This window comes from Myotis myotis, unplaced genomic scaffold (assembly GCF_014108235.1).
Source record: "Myotis myotis isolate mMyoMyo1 unplaced genomic scaffold, mMyoMyo1.p scaffold_m19_p_1, whole genome shotgun sequence".
In the NCBI taxonomy this organism is placed as follows: domain Eukaryota; kingdom Metazoa; phylum Chordata; class Mammalia; order Chiroptera; family Vespertilionidae; genus Myotis; species Myotis myotis.
Window position 1 is genome coordinate 204831136 of NW_023416313.1, and position 23633 is coordinate 204854768.

The window sequence follows — 23633 nt, forward strand, 5'->3', positions numbered from 1 at the left end:
AGGCCACAGACTGTACTATTTGTGCAGTAGCGAGTCTGTTAGAATAAAATTATCTTTACTGCTATCCTCTGGGACCTTCTCAGAAATGAGATGTTGATCATATGAAGCAATCTTATTGAACAAAAAAACTTTCAAGGAAAAAAGTTGCGTTCCCCTGAGCCAGCTCCCTGCTAAGGCGGACTCGCTGCTTTGCAGCGTGAGCAGCTAAAAGCCAGGAGGGAATGGCTAGAGATGGCAGTCATCGGTTAAAATTCTCCTGACATAAATGATCTCCTTGTTCTCCCTTTGATGGATTCAGCTTCTCAAAAATAAAATGCATCTGTGAACATCATACCTACTCTTCCCTTTTCTTTTTAGTCCTTTATTGAGGAGTAACTAGAAGCAGTTTCAATTTAGAAGCAGCAGCCTAGGCATACGTAGGTATAAGTGTGCATGAAATTGAGCGCCCTCACACAGTCTAGGTTTTTTCCTGGTCTAGCGAGTGTGCTAGTGACTTTACTTTTTGACCTATGCTACCCTCACCACAGCTGGTTGCCGGTGGGTGTGCCAGTGTGTCGTAGGTTCACCTACACTCGGGATTCACCAGGGTGGGTCCTGAGCCTCCCAGGAGGCTGCCACACACAGCCCTGCAGTGCTGGTGGCCTCTCACCTGGCAGCTGAGAAGGGGTCACCTCTACTGGCAGGAGGCACCTCCTCCTCTTTGAGCACCTGCTCACATGGCTGAATCTCAATGTATTCATGGGCTTCTGAGGGGACCATCATTTGGGGGGATGGAAAAGGGGCAGAGAAAACAATGGGTAAATGACTGGAAGGAAATCACAGGTTTCTCCATTCAGAGCAGAAAATTCTTTTTAAGAGAAGTAGAAGACGCAGTCTGTTCAGCAATTAAAAGTGGACTGACATAAAGGTTTCCAGAAACACTGATAAAAGTTTGCTCCCTGACTTGTGGACCCGTGACTTTCAGTCAGCACATCCTGTGCCGTTTCACACTGTCCTTACAGCTGCATTTCCTAGAGACTGGCTTTGAGTCGTAAGGCTGTTCTCTATTCTATTCGCTTCTAGTCCCTCTCATCATGTCAATGAAAAAGTCTCAGCTTGCAGCTAGGATTGCTGTCACACTCCCTAACCTTGCTAATCTACCTTTTTAACAATGAAAGAAGAAGCCATAGGCTCAGACTTTTGGCAAATAGTAATATCTAGCTATAGTTAAAACATTTTCATTGATTTCAGAAAGGCAGGGAGAGGGAGAAAGAGATAGAAACATCAATGATGACAGAGACTCATTGATTGGCTGACTGCCTTCTGCACAACCCACACTGGGGATCCAGCCCACAACCCGAGCATATGCCCTCACCGGTAATCAAACCTGGAACTCCTGGTTCATAGGTCAGCGGTCAACCACTGTGCTACACCGGCCAGGAAAACTGTATTGTTTTTTACAGTTACCTTTTATATGGCTGAGGATGTTAAATTTTCTTTAAATAAATGTATTAAAGTAAAATTAAGGAATCAACTTAAAGAAAATAGAAAGTAGATGCAGAAAGTACACCGCTGTAGCAAAATTAGTGAAGGTAGCATTTGAAAGTGATAGATGTTAAGGAAACACTGTCCTACTGGCTTCTCCTAGCTGCTTTTCCTCTGTATTTCAGCTGTTTTCAGAACACAACTGACTCTTTCGTGCTTCCTGCCTTGGCCCTCCTGCAGCCTTCTGCCTATTGCAAGCCTTCTCATCTTTCATTTGGCAAGTCTTCTAAGAAGCCTCCCCAGGCTCCCACAGTTGGCATGGTTGCTTCTTTTCAGTGCTTCCATGACATTTTGCTTGCACCTGCCTCGCTTGCCCTGTTAAGTTTGGGGCGTAATGGGACCAGCAGTAGAGGAGAAAGTGTGGACCTTGGTTTCTATTCCAGCTCTGTGTCCAGCTAGGTTTGGGGCTTTAGTCAGGTCGTTTTAACAGCTCCTGGTCTCCATTTCCTCATCTAGGAGATGCACGGGGTGGGTGTGGTAGGACCTGTCAGTCACTGCAGTGTGTGAGGCTTTAGCCAGATTGTAAAACTGAACGAAAGATCCCCTAGTCCCCACACCTCCCCTCTGTGCCTTGTAGACAATTAAGGGTTTCTGAATAAGATAATGTTCATTTGAGATATCTAAGATCTAGAGTTCTAAACTCTTACACTTTTTAAGTTTCTTGATAGCAGGCGTGTACATACATTTTATGTCCCTATAACTGTTTTTAGCTACTAAAACTGTCTCTGTATTTATGTTTTTTTCCTCCTGATAAATCTCCTCTAAGGTTGATTCAGAACAAAGTTGTTATTTTGAATCTGACCAGCAGGGGGCAAACTTCACCCAGGAATTGTCTTATAATTCACTACACCTTCAACCTGATAGGGCTTGGCAGTCTACAGACAGGACATGGACATTGGCTTTCATCTTTCCACAAAATACCCTGTTGACTTGACACCTTGCTGGCAGTAGCCAAATATGATCTAATGTGACCTGAAACCCTAAAGTGCCAAAATTTGGGTGCTGGGGAATTGTTTCTTGTCTTTAAAAGAAGGGAGAAAATACAATACAAAACACATGCTGGACACTGAACACATGAATGGCAAGAACTAGGAACCAGGGGGAGAAAGAGAAGGGACTTCAGCTTTCAGGAGAGTCTGATTTAGGAGAAATCTGTTGGCCAAGGAAAACTTCAGTCCATGAGAAATATCTGGGTTTTAATCAGTATTACATGTATGGGGACACCCTAGAACAGAAGAACTGCAATTAACCAGTCCACTGCCTCATGCCGAATGGACACAATAGCCCAAGATTACGATGGCAAAGTTTCCCTTTGCTCAGATTTGGGGTTTCACTGTGAGGGTTCGTTTGATGAGCCACACAATTTATGAAGTAGAGCCTTGGTTTGGGATGTGCTAATGGTGTGTTACACGATCTGGGACAGATCACCTTCTCTTGCTCATGCCTTGGTTAAATTTTCCTCAGTGAGGTTTGGAGGCCCTTGTGAGATTGTTATTGGACATTTTAAAATTATGAGGGTAGAAAACCTTGGAAGGAAATGGCATTTTGGTTTCTTTTCTTCTAGAGGAGTGATGCTCTTGGCTCCAGTCCAACTGGTATCTTAGTCCTGTCCTCCCCTTGCCATGTGTTTCTTTACGAATTTGGCCTCTGGCTACAGAGTTTCTTCTTTTTGTCATGGGAGCCCTGTGAGCTCCTTACTGTGGCTGTAGCTTCTCTCTCGGGGCAGCTCCTTGTAATAGCAACCATTTGTACGGACCCTTCACAGCCTCCTGGGGTCGGAGGCCGAGGCCCATGCGGGCTGGGCCAGGGCAGGGTCTTCCACTGGGCCGGCCAGCGCTCTAGATGCCTGGCACTTTGGTCTATTTAAAGCCTGTTCTGTTGTGCAGCAGGGAGGCGAGTCTAGGGTCCAATATGTGATGTGGATATTAAGAGACTTCAAGGACACTTCCCCCCATTTATCCCAGTTATGTCCCCTGCTAAAATAGGTTAACGGCGTCCAATTAACCACTGAACATTGTCATGCTGCATAAAGATAGCATCCTGGCTGTTCTCTGAGCCGTGGTACTTCATCTCCATTTAGATCTCTGAAGTATTCCATTAAACTCGAGAGAAACATTTTAACGGAGATGATGTCTACATTAGGGCTGCCTTTCACCCTTCAGCATGTACCCTGTGTAAGCAGCGCTGAGGCCTCTGTCTGATATGGACAGGCAGGGGTTTTACATTACAGCACATCTCTACCTGAGCCCCAGAATGAAATGCAGGGTCCAGGGTTTGGAATGGTCCTGTGTGACTGCAGTCCCGGATGTGCCAGTGCGATCAATCTTGTCATCAGTTGACCAAATCATGCCCATGGCATGCCGGTGTGGCATCTGAATGCCACAAGAAAGCATTGCATTTGAGCAGAAGAACTTAGAAAAGGAGAGGGCTTGGAGGGAAAGGTGACTTAGCTACATGGGATCTCTTTCTCTGCCACTACACAAACTATTATGCTTCAAGTAAAACATACATAATAAATCACGCGCAACAGTGAAACCAGTATTAACTACCAAATTGTCAAGGCTGACCAAGTGACAGTTCTACTATAAGTTGAGAGTATATACTCGTCATGGAAAATATCAGTTGGATCCGAAGCAGAGTCTATGAAATGAGGCTTCCCCTGGTGTAGGACTGCCCGCATGTTCCTCTCCTGTGCAGGGTTAAGCACTGGGCTTTGTGTCAGACAGCCCAGAGCTTGTCTTCTAATCCTACCACTTTCTAGCTGGGTGACCTTACTGAAGTTACTGTACTTCTCTGAGCCCCAGTCTGCTTGTCTGTAAAATGGAGTAAATTTAATAAGATAATGTGATAATGAAATCACGTATAATACCATGTATAATATGTGTAATATATAAATAAGAAAATATAATGACAGTGCTGGGCACACAATAAGTTTAATAAATGTTACTGTTGTCATGTCATCAGCCTTCCTGTAATAGGCTTGTGGGGGCTGGGGCCTGGAGATGTCTTTCCTGCGTATTGAGGTGCCTTGTGAAGCCGGGAGGCTAGACCTCTTGTGGGTCATAGAGAAGTGGGGGTGAAAACCAGAAGGGGACGGGGTGAGTGCTGAGCTGAAGGACTGGGCTTTAAATGGAGGTGGAGATGACGAGACCACACCCTTAACCTTGAAGTCTTCCACCCGAAAACCTGACGTGCGGGGAGCTGGCAGCTTCCGGGTGGCTGAGTGCTTTTAGTGACTGGGAAAGGGCCAGAGGGACAGCCCCGTTTCCCCTCCTGCAAGTCACCGGCCAGGGCCACGGCCAGGGCCAGGCCGCTGCGTCATCCCTGGAAAGCAGGAAGCCAGAGTGCCCTGTCTCTATAAGGTGGGAGGTGAGGGAGAACATTTACTCTCATTGTCCAGAGTGAAGGCTTCATTCTGCAAAATGGCCAAAGCAATCAGCAAGTGATGGAGTAGCTCTTAAAAAGAAACCTGGCATTTAATTAACTTTTCAAAGTGCTGGTTCAGCAACCTCTATGTTTTACATTTTGAATATTGAACAAGCATCTCTAATCGGATCTGAATTGCTCCGGACCTACCAGGGTGGGGAGCACCTGCCCAGCTTTTATGAACACGATGGAGTCTTGTCTGAATTTCAAGATAATCAACTCAGGATCAGTCAGGATGGGGCTTTAGCATGTGAAGCCGTCTCCTTGCTCCCCTCCACCTGGAGGTCAAGGCAGAGTTCACCAATACTTTTTAGAAGAGAGCAGGCAACGCGGAAGGATAAGGCAGGAGGTTTCCATCTTGCTGCTTAGCAACTGGAGAGGTCAGCCAGCCATCTGAAGTAAGGCTTAGGGCAGTGATTCTCACACACGTGGCCGGGTCCCATTTCTAGAAATTCCTCCCCCAGAGGCCTGGGGTGAGGCCCAGCACATGGACACTGAAGAAACTTCCCGAGTGTGATTCTCTTGTGCCTCCCTGGTTAAGAGCTCCTGGTTTAAAGGATTCTCTCCAGCTTTTATTTCTCTAAGTGTGGGAAGTCAGGAATGGAATGTCTGCACAGTAAATCCAAACAGCTGTCGGGGTGCCCTGTGGGGCATCTGAAAATCAGCCGTGTCTGCTGTTGAGAAGGCTCAGGCAGTGTGTTTGGAAGCTAGGGTGGACGTCGGGAGACAGGGATTCTGGTCTCAGCCTCCTCACTCACTGGCGCTGTGGTTTGGGTGAAGTGCGCAACACAGTGCCCAGCGTCAGTAACGGTGCTGCTGAAACCTGCTCTACCTCTTTCCAGCGCTCAGCTGAGCGAGTCTTTGTAGAGTATTGCGAAGTGCTCTCTCTGTGTAAGACAGTCTCACTGTATCATTGTAATTGTCATGCTCCCAAACCCTCTCGTAGCCACTTCTGGGGAAAGAGGCATGTCCCCTCCATGGGGCTAGACCGGGTCACAGTTTCCTCAGAAGTATGTCTGTAAGGAAGAGAGGACCCAGGACCTACAATTCTCTCCCTCAGCCTCCACAGTCTGTGGGAGGCAGGACTTCAGCCCCAAATCCTCTGGTGGGCGGTGGTAGACCAACTCTGTTTTCATTTCGTTTAACCTGTCACCACCATTTAAAAATACACTCTCCATCATGACTGGGTGTGTGAGTATATAAAATTGAAAAAAAAATTTTATGTAATACCTATCCTTATTGTGAGCAGTTCACTTTCTTTTATCCTCTCTGCTATTAAAAAGAGACCAGTGGTGATTTACTAACTTGATTTCATGAGTCACTAACAGGCCATGACCTGTAGTTTGAAAATCATTGTGCTAGATTCTGTGTCCTAGCACTGGACTCCGTGCCTTTGGGGACCAGGTAGGTAAAACAAATTTGTGAAGTGTGGATTTATTTCAGAAAAGCACCTAAGTTATATTACTGAGGTGCATATACCAGTTATTTGTATATTCATACTTCTGTGAAGATATTTATTCTCTGCCAAGTCTCCTAAAATATGCTTCCCACTTAGTCTTCCTTTGCTTTCCCGTGTTTGATAGCTGCATAGCTGCATACTTCCCTGGCCTCTTCATTCTGTAAGAGCCCTAGCAGTGCAGATTGGATGATGAAGAATCAGTACTGACCCGGGTTAGGGAGTGCTGGGAGCTCAGGGGCAGCCACACTTGGATGTAGGTTCCTGTGGAAAACACTGGAATGTAGGTCCAGTGTTGCCAGGCTTTGTATTTGAAGAATTTAGAAATTCGGATTTTTGTACAAAATCTCCCAATTTGGACAAGAAATTGATGTTAAAACGTAATAAAACAAAACAAAATAAAAATAAAGAGCAGTGTGGTCCAGACCAAACTTATCTGCAAGCTAGATAAGGCCTGGAAGTAGCCAACTTCATCAAAGGCAGAGTGTTCTGTACCATTTCCATCATAGCAGAGCAGAAGGTTCACACTGAAGCTATAGTTCGGGGGGAGGGAGGAGGGTGCAGGGGACATGAGAAAACACCACCTGAGGTCATCCCAGCTGACCATCCTTGAAGGCTCCATTTTGATCTTGCTCCATCCCATGGGGTGAAATGAGATGCCGAAGGATTCTTGGCTCCCCCTAGAGCAGGGGTGAGCAAACTTTTTGACTTGAGGGCCACAATGGGTTCTTAAACTGGACCGGAGGGCCGGAACAAAAGCATGGATGGAGTGTTTGTGTGAACTAATATAAATTCAAAGTAAACATCATTACATAAAAGGGTACGGTTTTTTTTTTTTTTTAGTTTGCCCATGGCTGCCCTAGAGTGAGAGAGAGCAAGATGTGGACTCAGCAGCAATTAAGCCACATATGAAATTCATCCCCTTTTGGGGTGTTGAGTGGCTAAATGGCAGTTAATCAGCCTTCCCCCAAAGATTAGCGTTATCATTATTGTCTCCTTCAGACAAAATCACTGCTACTTTTGCCACCTCCCATTGCTTAGGAAGGACCAATGCAGTCATAATTCCTAAGGGTAACCAGAGATGGACATGTCTCTTATGTACAAACAAAGGCATTGCTGGCCTAGGCTACCTGGCCTTTTTAGTCTCCTTATTCTCTGATCCTGTTTTCATTCAAGCCCTTCTCCTGTTGGTAGCATATCAAGCCATTTGGACAGTGGGTTTATAGAGTTCAGCTTCACCGTGACAATTAGAGGTAGTGAGTTGGGAGCAGAGCCTTCTCTCCTCCACTTAGAGGCAGCTTTGGCGGCTGCCTCGGGCTCTACGTTAGGATTCTTTTTACTTAGAACAGCATTGGAAGCCTCCATCACCAGCAGCTCCATGGTGGCGCTGCCCTGGACATCCCTTTGCAGTCTACCTTGGGCCTCTTACTGCCCTTTCTGTCCCACTAGTCCTGCCCCTGGTTCCTCAAAAAACATAGAGTTTAAGAGTAAAAAAACATAGTCTGGGAGATCCCTTCAGAGTTATTTCATCCTGTTCATCCAACCCGACCTACCTATCCTCTTCTCCTTCCCTGACTTCAGCCAGAATTCATTCCCTTCCTTCCGTCTCCCTTCACAGTGCAGTTGGTATGGCCTAAATTTCATGGAAACGGATCTATTTAAACTTGGGCTTAATTTATAATTATACTGTTGGGGAAAATTATTTGCATTTTGCAGGAATTGCTGTTTGGTTCCAACATAGCTCTTACTGGTGAGGCTTTGCGGGCCAGCGCTGTCAAGGGCCATCTCGTGCATCTTGCCTCCTGGCCATTATGTCATTGCCACTGCCCTTTACCCCTGCCATCATGGCGATGATTTCTAACTTAAAAGAAGTCATAGCCCTGGCCGGTTTGTCTCAGTGGATAGAGCGTCAGCCTGTAGACTCAAGGGTCTCGGGTTCGATTCCGGTCAAGGGCATGTACCTTGGTTGCAGGCACATCCCCAGTGGGGGGTGTGCAGGAGGCAGCTGATCGATGTTTCTTTCTCATCGATGTTTCTGACTCTCTATCCCTCTCCCTTCCTCTCTGTAAAAAAATCAATAAAATATATATATTTTTTAAAGTCATAAAAAATGAAAACTCCATCATTGTGATGTTCAGGCATACAGAAAAGTAATCACCACATTTACCCATCACCCGACTTTAACAATAGTCAACATTTGCCAGTCTCATTCCGAAGACTTAAGATTGGTGTTTCTCAGCGTGTCAGTAGTATCCTACTTGGGTTAGAATTCTGGAAATTTGTTTAAGATGCATATTCCTGGGCTGCCTACCTGCCAGACGAGCTGATCTAGACATCTCTGCTGCCAGGCCCAGCACGTCCAGCCGTCAGCATGTCTGTCAAGCTTCCGGGTGGTTCTCATGCACAGTCAAGTTTGAGAACCAGGGCCTTAGACAAGTGTGACAGGCTTCCTGCGCCCACGGAATATCTGAGGGCACTACTCGCCGGCATCACTCACGGGGCTTCTGGTCCTTCACGTGGCGGATACAGAAAGACGGGCCCTGAGCCTGCAGCCTCCCTGCATGGCTGGCTCATCCCTTTCCGCTCGTGGGAAGCTGCACATGTTAACACAACAGCTCCAACTGGGACCCACGGCCTCAGTCCTGAAAAGTGCTCAATAAATTGGTCAGTACTTGTTGAAAGAAAGGAGGACGTCATATCATCTATATTCATTTGACCTTTGAGCTCACTCAGCCTACATTTAAACTCAGTCATTTAGTTTGGAGACATGCTGAAGTAAGGTTATAAGAAGGCATTGCAGGGTCATGCTGAGTATGAGCCTTGGTCTGTGAAGAGGAATCCAGACAAATAAAGCAGCTGGGATATATGCCCATTTGCACCCACTTTTTAAACCCCGTGTCCAACATACCCGGCCAGTGCATGAGACTAGCGGGTTCTCATAACCCTTCTCTTTCTTTTTTCCAGGTCAGGAAGGAAGGCTTTTGAAGAAGTGGAAGAGTATGTTTGCAGTCTTCTTATGGCATCCTATGGGGATCTTTGTCGACAGTGCAGTCTTTGTTGAGCAGCATTCAAAAAAATAGGCTGTGTGAATCTGGCTGTGGTCTGGGCTGGAGATATGCTTCCTGAGTTGAGGGTTTAATTAATGCAGCATCTTCCACTGAAGGCCTGGGCTTTGGCATTGGTAGCCTGTCACACCTCCCACCCTGTGGTTTTTAGAATTACATGTCTAGGTATCAGAGTACTGACCCATGGGTTCTGCTGTATTGATACAGATGGGCAGAGGCAGTGCCAGCTTATAAGCCTCACCTTCTCCTAAGACTTATATTTTTTAAAAGGGTCCTGGTGAAGATGGAGTGTAAAGTCAAGGCCAACAAATTTCCCACCTCAGAGGCAGGAGAGCATTCATATCATAGTCTGTGTGACGCTACCCCATGCAATGATGCAGTACCAGCTTGGGCAGCCATACATGGCAGACCCAGGTGCCCAGTTAGGTTTGAGCAAGTTGGAGGAGAGTGGATCCAGAGACCTTTTCATCTAGGAGTAAGAATGGATACAATACAAATTGGGGTTGTTTCTTTCTGTGCCTGAAACTCATTTTCTACTTTCCTTCCTTTTTGGGCGCAGTCATCGCCTCAGACCGAAGAGCCTGGATGGATCAGATGACGGAGGAGGTAAGATGTTCTTGAAGGAAGTCTGAAGGGCTTTGGAGATGTCCCAGAGCTCCGAGGCATGTCCTGCACTGCAGCTCAGGCACCCATTGCTCTAAGTCAGGGGTGGGCAAACTTTTTGACTCGAGGGCCACAATGGGTTCTTAAACTGGACCGGAGGGCCGGAACAAAAGCATGGATGGAGTGTTTGTGTGAACTAATATAAATTCAAAGTAAACATCATTACATAAAAGGGTACGGTCTTTTTTTTTTTTTTAGTTTTATTCATTTCAAACTGGCCGGATCCGGCCCGCTGGCCGTAGTTTGCCCACGGCTGCTCTAAGTGCTACTGCCTCTGCCCTGAGGACCTCACCCTCTTCTTTTTTTTTTTAATATATATTTTTTACTGATTCCAGAGAGGAAAGGAGAGGGAGAGAGAGATAGAAACATCAATGATGAGAGAGAATCATTGATCGGTTGCCTCCTGCATGCTCCCCACTGGGGATCCAGCCCGCAACCCAGGCATGTGCCCTTGGCCAGACTTGAACCCAGGACCCTTCAGTCCACAGGCTGACGCTCTATCCACTGAGCCAAACCAGCTAGGGCTCACCCCTTCTTTATCTACCAGCCCTCCTTGTCCTTCAAAAATCAGCTGAAGCATCACCTCCTCTGCCATGCCTTCCCTTCCCATCCATTCCCTCTTTTTCATTTAAAAAAGAGTTACTTGTCTTTTCATTACTGAGTTGTAAACGTTCTTTCTTGTAGAATCTTTATTGTTGACAGTATTACCTGTGTCTCCTTCTTCCCCCATTGACCTCTCCCAGCCTGCCCCCGCCCCCACCCCAGGCCTTCACCACCCTATTGTCCGTATTCCTAGGTTACCCATGTACACATACAAGTTCATTGGTTGATCTTTCTCTGTGCTCCTACAACCTCCTGGGCAACATGGGAACAGCAGCAGCAATGGCTAATGTTTGTTAGGTGTTAATTATACGTCAGGCTCTGGTCTACCAGTTTATAGATGTTAAAGCATTTAATCTCCACAGCAACCCTATGAGATAGTAATGTCATTATTCCCATTGTATAGTTGAGGGAACTAAAGGACAGAGAGGTTAAGTAAGCTGCCCATAGTCGCAGAGCTAAGTGAACCTCATTCTTCACACTTAGCTCTTTGTTGGCTTGAATGTTCTTCCCTCCAGGCTCTAAATTCCTTGACAGCAGACACCACGTCTTACTTGTCTTTGCATCCTCAGTGCACAGTGCGGAGTAGTCTGTGTATGGCTGGCATGGCCAGCAAAGGAGAAACAGCACTGAGTAGGCCAGTAGCCGTGGCACAGCTAAGACCCGTGTTCAAACTCGAGAAACGATAACGTTTGTGTGTGCTTTTTACAAGAAACTTACTAGAGAAGAGATTATATCTGGGGCTAAATCAAAGCCTTTTTTAAAAAACCCACATATTTACCATTTCCACACTCTATTCCTTTGTGTAGAACTCAGTTTCCATCTGGTATTATTTTCCTTGTGCCCGAAAAACTTCATGTAACATTTTTTGTAGAGCAGGTCCTCTGGCAACAAATTCTCTCAGCCTTGCTTGTCTGAAAACGTCTTTTCACCTGATACAGAATTCTAGGCTGACCACTTCTTCCCCCTTTTAGCACTAACGTTACGTGTTTTCTGGTTTGCATTGTTTCTGAGGAGAAGGCTGTGGTGCTGCTCATCTTTGTCCCCCGGCATGCAGTGTCTTTTTCTTCTCTGGCTGCTTTTAAGGTTTATTTATTTTTATCTTTTCTTTTCAGCAGTTTGGTTAGGATATGCCTTGGTGCGGCTTACTTTGTGCTTATCTGCTTGAACCTCTTGAGTCTGTCGATTTATTGTTTTCATCAGATTCAGAGAATTTTAGCCATTATTTCCCTGAGTATATTTTTTCCCCTCTCACTCCTGGGACTCCAGTTACGTGTATGTGGGTTGTATCAGTTGAAGTTGCCACACAGGTCATTGCGGCTCTGTTTTTTTTTGTTTTTTTCCTAAACTATTTTAAACTTTGCTTCAGTTTGGATAGTTTTCTGTTGCTGTGTAGCTGATCTTTTCTTCTGTAATGTGTAGTCTGCTGATAAGCCCATCCAGTGAATTTGTTGTTTCAGACATTGTATTTTTCTGCTCTAGAAGCTTCTCTCTCTCTCTCTCTCTCTCTCTCTCTCTCTCTCTCTCTCTCTCTCTCTTCAGATATATCTTCCATTTATCTCCTTATATTATTCATGTTTTTCTTTTTCCTTGATAGTAACCTTTCTAGTAAATGCTTTGAAGTCCTTTTCTGCTAATTCTATCATCTCTATCTGTTCTGAGTCTGTTTCTATTGACTTATTTTTCTTTTGGTTACAAGTCATATTTTTCTGCTTGATTCGTAGCTTGTCAGTTGGCTGCTGGCCATTATGAATGTTACTAGCTTGAGTGTCTAGATCTAGTTGTCTTCCTTTAAAAAACATATTGTTTTGGTAGGCAGTTATTGTATTTGTTGATCAACTTGATCATTTTGAGAATTGTTTTTAACCTTTATCCACGCAAGTCTGGAGTTCGCCCTGAACAGTAAGACACTCAGTGTCTCTGCTGCGTGCCGGGTTGTTCCACGGGGCTCTCCCCCGGCCTGGGCAGCGCTATTCCCTGGCAGTTCTGTCAGCTGTGGGGATCGCTAGCTCATTCCTTGCTGGTCGTAATTCTCGGCCCAGCCTTGTGGAGGTTGACCCTGTGCATGCACAGCTTAGCACGCAGTCCATCTAGATTTGTGGATCTCTTTTCCTGCATAGCTCCCCTCTCTCACATCCTGCTTCTCAAATTCCAGCCACCTTAGCCCCCTAAACTTTGACCTCTGTCTCCTCAACTCAGCAAGCCCTCCATGCTCCATGGGGGGTTCCACTTCGCTGTGCCAGCATCCCGGCAGTGCCTCTAGGCAGAAAGCCAGGGTGACTGCAGGGCTCCCTTCTCTCGGGATCACAGTCCTGTTCTACCTTGCCCACTGTCTGAAAACAGTCGTGCCTTATATTTTTCCAGTTTTCTAATTGTTTCTAGTAGGAAAGCAAATCTACTACCAGTTACTCTCTCAAGACTAGAAGAGGAGTCCCACAGCCTTGTACGCACTAACCTTTGCCTGCGACGACAAAGTGAAGGAAAGAAATAAATCAGTAAAACTTGGATGATTACCTGTGTTTTAGAGCTACTCACAGGATCGGGGCAAGGGTTATATAGGACATTTGTGAAATATTCTGGGATAATGTTTAACAGCAGATTCCCAGGCCACTCACCAAGTTGGGGCCCGGGGTGCATGAATCTCAATAAGCTCCCTGAATGATTGCTTTGCAGACTGAAGTTTGACAGCCCTGGTGTGACACCTCTAAAGCAAGGACTCAGGACTGGAGAGGAAAGGATTGTGTGGGAAGTTCTGTCTCATCTCATTCCAAAGGGGTTTAAGGCAGTCACTGGAGGTCAGGAATCAGTCTACCCTCTCAGACTTGTTAAGAGCATATGAGCATCTCTTATCGTTCTTCAGCATTTTTCTTTGCTATCCTGTGATTTCTTAGTGACAAGCTCATTTCTTTTTGCCAGATATTTCTCCTTAGCTCTACTCACTAAACTCATCGTCGCTTCTCCACCCACTAATCATTCCCAATAAGTTCTGCCTTTCTGTTCCCAAAATCTGTTTTCTCAGATCTGTACCTAGGATGTCCTCTGCAGTGTTAACTGGGCCCTGTGGTGGCTGGGCCCTGTGGTGGCTTGGTGATTGGTGGCTGCTGGCCACACTTTTGCCCTGCCTGTCCTCACAACTTGCCTGTTGCTGTTGCCGTTGGTTGCTTAGGGGAGCAGGGGCACCATCCAGGAGGATGTGCCAAAGGACTCAAGGCGGCAGGGCCCCTGCCAGACTGAACAAAGCTGTTAGGCGGTTGGGGAGCAGTGCATGTGGAAAATATGATGCTGATAACTCTGAGATGCTTATTAAATTCATGGCTACAGAAGGTTTACTCAACTGGTATTCTTCTCCAGGCCTCTCCACACCTTTCCTTGCACTTTTCCCAACTCCCTTCAATGGACTTCTGAAATCCTACTTTCTCCATTTTTTTGAGTGTGTGAAAAATGACAAATTTCAAGGAGTAACTATTGAATGTTACAGCAAAGCCTTCTGAATACTACAGTTTACACACATCATAAATGCATATTATTAGAAGGTTGTGCTGGCTGCCATTGGTTAGAATCAAATTGTTGTAGCTTTAAGCAGCTATGTAGTCTGTCTTGTCCTAACCTGTCATTTGACAGGTTAAGAAATTGAGGCTTAGAGATTATTATACAAAGTAGCTCAGAGGGGAACTCTGCTCTGATGCCATGGTGTCCACAGCATCACTGCCTCACCGTTCATTACCAGACATTGACCACGTACCAGCCACTAAGCCTAGTGGTTCACATTTTTCTCTCTCATTAATTCTCAAAATAAATCTATGGGAAAGTGTTTTAAAATCAACTATATTGAGGTCTAATTTACATATAATAAAGGGCCTTCATTTAAAGTGCACAGTTTGAATTTTGACAGGTGAATATGTCCCATGAAATCACCTCCACAATCAGTATGTAAAACACTTTCATTACCCCCAAACATCTTTCATGTCACTCTTCAGTCCATCCTTCCTCTGCCCCTGTCCTCGGGCAACTACTGACCTGTTTTTTTGTCACAATAGAGTGGTCTGCGTTTTCTGGAATTTTATATAAATTAAATCATATATATATATGCTTTTGTGTCTGGCTTTGTTCACTTGCAATGATTTGAGATTCATCCAGATTGTTGCATATATCATTGGCTTGTTCATTTTTATTGATAACAATCGTTGTATGGGCATGCCACATGTTGGTTATTCACCTGTTAAAGGACATTTTGATTATTCTTTATCTCCCATATTAACCATGAACAGATTGAGGCGAGGAAAGGTAACCTGGCCCAAGGCCACACAACTTGTAAATGGCAGCAAGATTGGAAGGCCACTGTGCTCGCCACTGTACCACTGTGCTGCGCAGCCCAGGCCAGGATTTGAATACAGATCTTGACCCGAGTGTCCTTGCTCTTGGCTTCTGGGCTGTAACAAATGCTATGACCCCCAGCTATGGTGACATCTCCTTCCACAGGTAGGTATATTAATGTTAGCTCCCAGATTTGTAATATAGAGCACCCAGCATGATTGATAGAATGCTTAATTCAATTTTCATTAAGAAAGAAGAGAAGAAAGATATCTATTTTCAGAGAATACCTCTAGTATTTTTTTCCCTGTCATAAACTTACAATGTGAAATTTGTGATTTGGCCTTTATTTTGGCTCTGGAGGTTTGAAGCATAAAACTCTTTTTGTCAGAGCGTGCACTTGATTTTACCTTCTAGGAGGGAATGCCTCTTCCAGGCATAAATCTGTTGTCCGTGCAGTTATGCCTGAGTCCTTTAATGGAAAATCAGTTCATATGTTACACTTCACACTTGGCTTAGTCCATTTCACTCTATGGGAATGTTTAGAATCCATTATGCAGTAGGAATCATATGTTACATACAACTAGTTTCTGGAATTATCTTTGCTCAGAGAATTACTTGGTTGGCTAGTGAAGGCTGCTCCTTTGAACTTAGAATAACCAATGGGTGGGGAGGCTCCATGAGTGATCGCCCTGAGTCACCCCTGGCCGCTCATTCAGCAGTGACGTTAACAGGTATGTGGGCACCTGTAAGGGAACTTACTGGTTCCCTTAAGAAAATCACATCCAGGTTCTTTGAGGTGGTCATTGCTAAGAGCATTATCCCTGGAAAGGGGCTATTTTCCTTGTACTTGGTAAGGGTGGGTGATTGGCGAGCAACCTCAAAGGGGAAGATGAACCTCAGGGAATAAAAGTGAATGTCTAAAGTCCAGGGCTCCCCCCAGGCCGCTGGCCTCCTTCCACCCTCGGCCTTTGCCTTCGGGAGGACAGCCAGCAGGCGTCTATACAGTGCCTCCTGTGACCATGCTGCTCCGGATGCTGGAGATGGTGGCAAGATAGTCCTTGTGCGCCAGGAGCTTCTGATCCAGTGTGATGCCCTTCCTCATTCCCTCCCCTTCTTTTATAGAAAACCTTCAGAGCCATGTCTCTCGATGTGTTTCTCAGCATTCAGCCTCCCTCGCTTCACTCTTGGCACCTGGGGAAGATGCCTAGGGAGAGAAGAGAGGCACTTCTTCCCTCTATTGATGCCTTAGCCTTCCGAGGGAAGAGAGCAGAAAAGTAGAAAAAGAGAGGAACTTTTAAGATAAGCGTGTTTTAGAATGAGAAACAGAGAGTGAGGGGTAGTTAGAGGTGGTTTGGGGATCTATTGGTCAAGCAGAATGTGTTGCATGGGAACTGTTTGCAATAACATCACCGGCTACAAGCTCAAGTGCCTTTAGAGACCAGGCAGATAATATAATCACACGGACCAGCAGGAGGGTACGACACTGAAGAATGGTGGGGCCTGTGGTGAACCCACACGAGATGGCACCGCCTAAAAGTTTTCAAATTCGTATTTCAAAAAATGACAGGATTTTAAAAAATTACTTCATAAATAGAACAAAGTGCATCTGCCAGTTGGATTAGCCTTTGGGAAATGATTTGCAAGTCCTTCAGAACAGTGGTCGCCAACCTTTCGGACCTCACGGACCACCACTGGTCCGCAGACCACCGGTTGGCGACCACTGCTTTAGAGGACCATATAGGGTTCCGCTCTAAAGGAACACCGAACTTTGTTGGGGGAACAAAAGACGAAAGGCGTGACAGGAGTGAGTTAGCTAAGACAACAGTATAACGGATGGCCAGGGCAGCAAATGGTGGTTGCTATTGGTCGTTGGCATAACTAAGGGCCCTGAATTCAGAAGAGGAAGTGATCCCAGCGGGCTGAGGGCGCTTGAGGAAGAACTTGCACTGGGTCCTGAAGGATGGGTAGACTTGGTTAGGTAGCGAAGAAAGTGAAAGGCCTTGCAGGCAAGTTGCCTGGCATAATGGGAGACTCCGTATGGAGAAGGAATAAAGGATTCATGGTAATTGGAAGAGAAGCCCATTCTGCAGAGTTAAGCCTTGATTCTGGTCCATTCTCAAATGCACATATTCAGTGTCCCCACATACACAGCCTTTCATGAAGTTTGAAGACTGCTGATTCGAGGTAGAATCAGCCAGAGCTCACACCATGCTTCAGGGAAGTTGGGACTCATGGTTATGGAGAACAGCTGAGAATGATGGACAGCCCAAACCCAAAATGACCTCAGGATCCCCAAATTGTTGGATGGCAAAACCAGTGTTTCCTACTGAGATGACAATCTTTTGGTGACATAATCATCCATCTGTATTCTTGGAGTCAAGTTACTGATTTTCCCTAAGGCTTTTAGACCTCTTCTGTCATGGAAGGTTGTATATGTTAGAGAAACACATCAACTCTGAAATAGGATTGAGCCCAATCTCTGCAAGTGACTTTGGGCAAGTCATTCATTCATTCATTCATTCATTCATTTAACCACCTTTTGTTGAATACCTATTGTGTATAATGCGTAGGGCAGGGCACTGGGGATATGATGGTGAACAAAACATTCTTAGTCCTTGTCCTTATAAAGCTTACAATCTAATTAGGGAAATAGGGACTAAGAAATTGTCACAACTATCTAAGTAAGGACACATTGCGATGGAGTCTACTGATTTAAATTGGGTGACGAGGGAAGGCTGCTATGAAGTAACTTCAACTTCAACTTGAAGGGAGATAGAGTAGCCAGCAGTGGGGGGAGAGGTTGGGTGGGGGACCCTGGTAGAGAAAACAGCAGGTGCAAAGGCATGTCACCTCCCTAACCCCAGAGGCATTTCCGGGCCTATTTGGTCTCTTCCAGCTCTAAATCCAGCTCTTAGAGTGTGAACTCTGGGTAGAACGTGAAACTCTAAGGAGGAACATTGAGAGGCACACCAATGGGAGAAAAATTTCTTGTTTCTAAAAAAGATGAACAGCGTTCAAACTGAGACAATCCCTGAAAACACAGTTATGGACTCAGCTTTCAAAGTTTACCTCAGAGTTAATTCAAATTAAGAAGGAACTTGTGAGTCTCAAAATATGACTTTAGAATAGGGATGGGGAACCTTTTCTCTGCCAAGAGCCATTTGGATACTTAAAACATCATTCGCAGGCCATACAAAATTATCAACATAAAAATTAGCCTGCTCTATTTGGTCAAACATTTAATTAACTCACCCCTAATGCTTTGGCAGGGCCAGACCAAATGATTTTACAGGCCTTATAACAGCCCGAGGGCGTACATTCCCCACCCCTCTTTTACAAGGTGGAAAGTCTTTGAAAACAAAAGCTTTAAAAAAAAGGATTAGCTCTTTCTTGCAAATAACCATTGCATCTTGGCGTAACCCAGGACTGTGGGTGGAATTGTCGCCCTTCTTCTGGCAGCTCCCGGTGCCTCTTGCATGCCGTGTCCCCCTGGAGAGGGCTGTGCTCTGTGCATCCTGGGGTCCAGTTTTGACAGAATTGACTATCTCAAATCCTTAGGAATAATAAATCCTTATGGCCAACCAAAAAGTGTTTAATTCCTAAAGGACAAGCTGAATTGAGCCCCTTCTAGCCAGGGGCAATTGGGAACTTAATTCTGCAAGTGTAGCAATCTGGATGATCTGAGAGCTCTGAGTTTAAGGGTAATTGCTCAATTTTCTATCCATGTCAACAGGGAAAATAGGTAAAAGTGGCTGAACACAGCCAAGCAATGAGGCTGGATGAGATGTGAGATGCCAGACTGTCAGTGGAATTAGAAAAATGCTATCTATAGAGGGCTATCACTCAGCCGCCCTCACTCTCCCCTCTTCCCATTCATCTCTGTCTTCAGGCTTTCTAACTCTCTTTCGGGTTCTTTCTCATTCTTTGCTTAATCCTTCCACTATATCCTTCATCAGTTCTCCTGCAAATAGCAGTCATTCCGAGCCTAAACAGCTTTAATGCAGAGAAAGGGAAAGTGGAAAGAATTATTTAAGTACAGATCAATTGGAACCCTGATGTCTCCATCCCTTTCTCTCGCTGAGCAAGACTGTTTCATTATGTTAGCATCCCTTCCTCAGGCTCAATACAACATCTGGGATTTTTCAAGTGGTTCCTAAACTTAGTTCCTTTACTTCTCTAAAAACTGTTCTAACCACTGAATTTTTAGATTAAATAGTGTTCCTTAAAATCAATTTGTTTTTTTCTAAATTCAAAGTCACTAGGACTAGATGCTAAGGTCTTTCTAGATCCACGCCTCCCTTTCTTTCCCTGACACAAACATGCGCAGGAACACCGTTATTTACACTTATCCACAGCAAGAATGGGGGGGTGGGGGGGGACTGGTCCAGGAATTATCTGTCCTATCTTTTGTCTCTGTGCTTTGTTAAGCTTTGTTGTTCTCTTTGTGAGATATTGAGTAAGAAATTTGAAAAAGAAGTCAGTCTTGTATTGAAGAAATGGTATTGATAATAAGTATTTACCAGGAGCCAGCACTGCGCTGCTTTACCTGTAGTCCTTCAGGTAATTCTCCCAGTTCTGTGAGGAGCACTGATCATCACCCTCTCACAGAGGAAGAAACTGAAGCTTGTGAAGTTAAGTAACTCCCAGAAGTCACGTGACTAGTCAGTAGTGATGTGCTGGTAAATACAGACCTCCCCGCTTATCTGTGGTTGTGCTTTCTCAGTTACCCATGGTCAGCGTGGTCTGAAAACAGTAAATGGAAATTTTCAGAAATAAGCAGGTCATAAGTTTTAGCCCATTGTACGCCATAAGCGTCCGTAGACACAAGCGGCAGACCTTCCCCACATGCCACGCGCATCTATAGAAAAACTGTTTTCCCTAAGTGGCAGCCCTGACCAACTTTAAAATCTTTTTCATGAGGATTTTCAGCTGAAAATATTCAAGAACACCCAAATTGTGAGTATATATTTATTTTTATACATTAATTGCAAATTGATTTTTTAAATTAAATTCAAAATATTGTAGCGTGTGGGATGGTTTCCGTTTTGGACGTGAGGCAGTTAACTTTAAATTGCGTGATGTTCTGAGTAACGTGGTGAAAGCTCACTTTGTCACACTCTGTCCCTCCTCGGACACGAGTCATCCCTTTGTCCAGCATAGTTATGCTGTATACACTTCCTGCACGTTAGTCACTTCGTAGCTGCCTCTGTTATCAGATCCCTTGTCACAGTGAGAGAGACCACACTCACATAGCTTTTATTACAGTATTTGTTATAATTGTTCTGTTCTGTTATTAGTTGTTAATCTCTTACTGTGCCTCATTTACTAGTATAAATCAAACTTTTTCATAGGTATGTATGTATAGGAAAAAACATAGTATGCATGGGGTTTGGTACTGCCCTCAGTTTCAGGCATTCGCTGAGGGTCTTGGCACCTGTGCAGATAAGGGGCGGGGAACTACTGTATTTAACAATCAGCTCTTGGGGTGGGGTGGAGGGGAGACATCTGCATTGGTAGTGTTTGCCGGTTTCTGTGGTGTAAATACGCCCACCATGGTTGGTTTCAAGCTCCCAACATGACATAATTGACCACGGAGCTGGGAAGAGATGGGCAGTAGCACACTAGTGCGTGTATCATATTTTCACCATACTGCTACATTAGATGTAAGTAATTTCCAGAGCATAGGTAAAGTAAAATTTAGGAAGCAGTGAGTTTTGAGCATTACCTTCCTTTTTAATGTAGTTTATTTCATTGTAAAGGTGTATAATTTAATCTTTAATAATGTTTATGTTTAACAGCCTGCATGCAGAATTCCTAAAAACTTAGCCTTTGGTTCTTACAAGCCAGCATGAACCAGCTGCTCTAGTCCGCCACCTCCAGCAGTGGCAGAGCTGGAATTCAGACATGGGCTTTGGGCGTCACTCCGCTCTCACGGCCTCCGTCTTTGCTGTGGGAAGTGGTAGGCTCGTTTCTCCGCCCTGCTGGCTGAGGAGGGTTGTCTCCACTCAGATTGGATATTTGCTCTCCTATCCTGATGTGCAGATTACCTGCTGGCCCATGTCCTCAGCTCTGCTGAGCCTCCCACTGGAGTTATGTCTACAACAGACCCAGGCTGAGTAGAGAAGAGCCGGAGGCCAGGTCTTTAAAGCTCTGTGACATGAAGCAGAATCTTCAGGCTTGACCAGGCCTCTCTTTCTTGTTATGCTTTATCTTCTATCAAATTCATTGCGATTGCTTTTAGATAATGAATTCTTGTGTCTATGCTGGGTCCTCTGGAGAGAACTCATCGTCTTCTTCCTTACCCTGGTCCAAGCATAGCCCGGAGTCTGGCCCAGACCTCCTGCTTCATTGGCAGAGCTGGGACAGAGCTCTTTATGCCCCTAGTGGTGCCCTGAAGTCTCTAGGTCACACCAGGCTTTCCAGACTTACCATCACGAGCACCTCTGCCTGAAACACAGTTGGCAGTGACCTCGGGGTTCCATTTACTTCATTCATGTCAGTGGCTTACCTGCATGTCCCCATCTGAAGAGTTAGGAGGGAAGAATGCAGGTCTTGTGCCATGCACGCATGCTGGAAATGAAGTAGGTTGCAGTACCTTCCTCCAGGAACACACAGGAAGCTCCGACAGCAGTCTGTCATGCTACAGTCTGGAGGAATGTGATTAATAATAAATCATCCAACATTAAGCGCTGACAAGTCAGAGACAGCTGACTCTCCCTGAAATCATGATAGAGATCAGGGTATTTGTTCTGTGACTCCTTGGCTGCTGGCTTGGTTGAATACAGAAGACAGGATCAGGCTAGGACAAAACCAATCCCATTTACTTTTGTGACTGTCCCAGATGTGACTGCTTTAAGCAGCGTTCGGCTTTCTGGGAGAGGCACGGGACTTCTCCACACTGTGTGAAGGGAGTGCATGTATGAGGGATGAAAGGAGGTGAGAGGCCTGAATGCAGACAGGCCCATATTGGTGAGGACCACTGCCCAGGGAGATCTTAGACCACTTAGATTTGTATTTGACTAGAAAGAAATGAGGCTTGGTGTTCTAGGATGTCTGTTCAAAAGCTGGAGTCTGTATAAAGAGCCATAATGTTTTCTGCAATGAGAAGAGAGAGGTAGAGTTGTAGAGCTGCTCCAAATAGTCTTTGCAACCAAAATCACAGCAAGTTGTGGCCTCGGATGACTGGTGGCGTTGTGGCTTTGTGTTCTCCCAAATAGATGGCCATGTTGCTTTAGTCGGTTTGAAGACTGACAGCCAGATATGGCTTAGGTGAGGTGAGAAGGGATAGGCATGTTTATGCATCTGAGTTGGACATAGCATATCACTTAGCCCCCAGGTGGAGAAGTCTTTTCTTTCTGACTTATCACACATGGAAATTAGTTCCCAAAGAAGGACCTAATCCACCTAGAGCAGAAATCTCTGGGAGAGGTACAGGGGACCTCTTACCCTAGCAGGAAATGAACTTGATCTAGCTTTAGGTTCTACCAACTTTCTAAAAATTCACAGATGTTCAGTGTGTGTGTGTGTGTGTGTGTGTGTATTTGTCTATATACACACACATAGGACACATACTGGGAATGTGATTCCTGAGTCCATAAGTGTGGTTGACAGACTAGGTTTACCTAAAAGGCCCTTTAAGAGAAAGTTCTTGAAAGATGATTACAGAATTGAGACACCATCATTTAAAAGTGCCCGAGGCGAACGCCTTTGAAAATTGCAGCAGTGGAGGGACAGAGAAAGAACCACGAAGCCCTTGATTGTTGTGCGGCTCCCTCAGGACCCGTCCTCCCCCTCCCCCTCTGTTTCTCATCTGATAAGAGAGAGAGCAGCAGTAAGACTCCTCATCTATCTTATGAAAATCCGATTCGGAATGGCTGTGATCAAAACCAGCTGGCTGTCACCAGCAGTGGCCTTGCACGGAGGGGACCGCTCAGAAGAGTTCTGTGTGTGAGGGTGGCACGGGTGGCACTGATCAAAGTAGCATTTTTTTAATAAATATATATAAGGAAAATACAAAACTAAGGATTTAGAATGAAAGCAGTGCAGTTTGTCTTGCTTTTTTTTTAGTGTAACACAAAGAGGATGAAATAGAATCAGATATGCCTGGTTTCTAACACACTTCTTCTGGCGGCTCTGAGAAGGTGTTTTCTGTCACTTTAATGCCGTGTCACTCATCTTGGGTCCTATTAAAGAGAAGGGAGAGTTCCTCAGTTTCCATTCCTTCCAGCCACTTTATTCCTCTAAATTTTTAAAGTGCTTCACCCCTCCTTGTTCTTCACATAACTCAACAGATCAAAGCTGGAACCACCACGAAGCTCTGAGAGCTGTTGGAGTGGTGAAGAGCATTCCTATTCATTGTTTTTTGTTTCCTTCAACTGTCCGTAGCCGGTGATGCAATGTTCCCTGGAGGTCACCGCAGCAGGCCCTCCCAATGCCAGGCTCGTGGGCCGAATGGGATCTTTTCCCACAGAGAATCCTGTTGAGCTGTGCTCGTCTCTTGCGAGCACTACCTTTGAATGGCTCGAAAGGCTCAATCCTGGTTGATGACCTTTGCATGGCTGATACAGATTCTTTTTTTTTAATTG

At 45.2% G+C, this 23633-nt stretch overlaps 1 protein-coding gene across 3 annotated transcripts in view; it reads left to right on the top strand.

The window, feature by feature from the left end:
- IFT43 (intraflagellar transport 43) overlaps nucleotides 1-23633 on the top strand; it is a 71454-nt gene that overhangs the window by 37110 nt on the left and 10711 nt on the right. For all 3 annotated transcript variants that reach the window (XM_036313806.1, XM_036313815.1, XM_036313823.1), the window contains exons 4-5: nucleotides 9371-9403; nucleotides 10031-10077. In XM_036313806.1, coding sequence (XP_036169699.1) covers nucleotides 9371-9403; nucleotides 10031-10077 — 80 coding nt within the window. The remainder of the gene's footprint in view (nucleotides 1-9370; nucleotides 9404-10030; nucleotides 10078-23633) is intronic.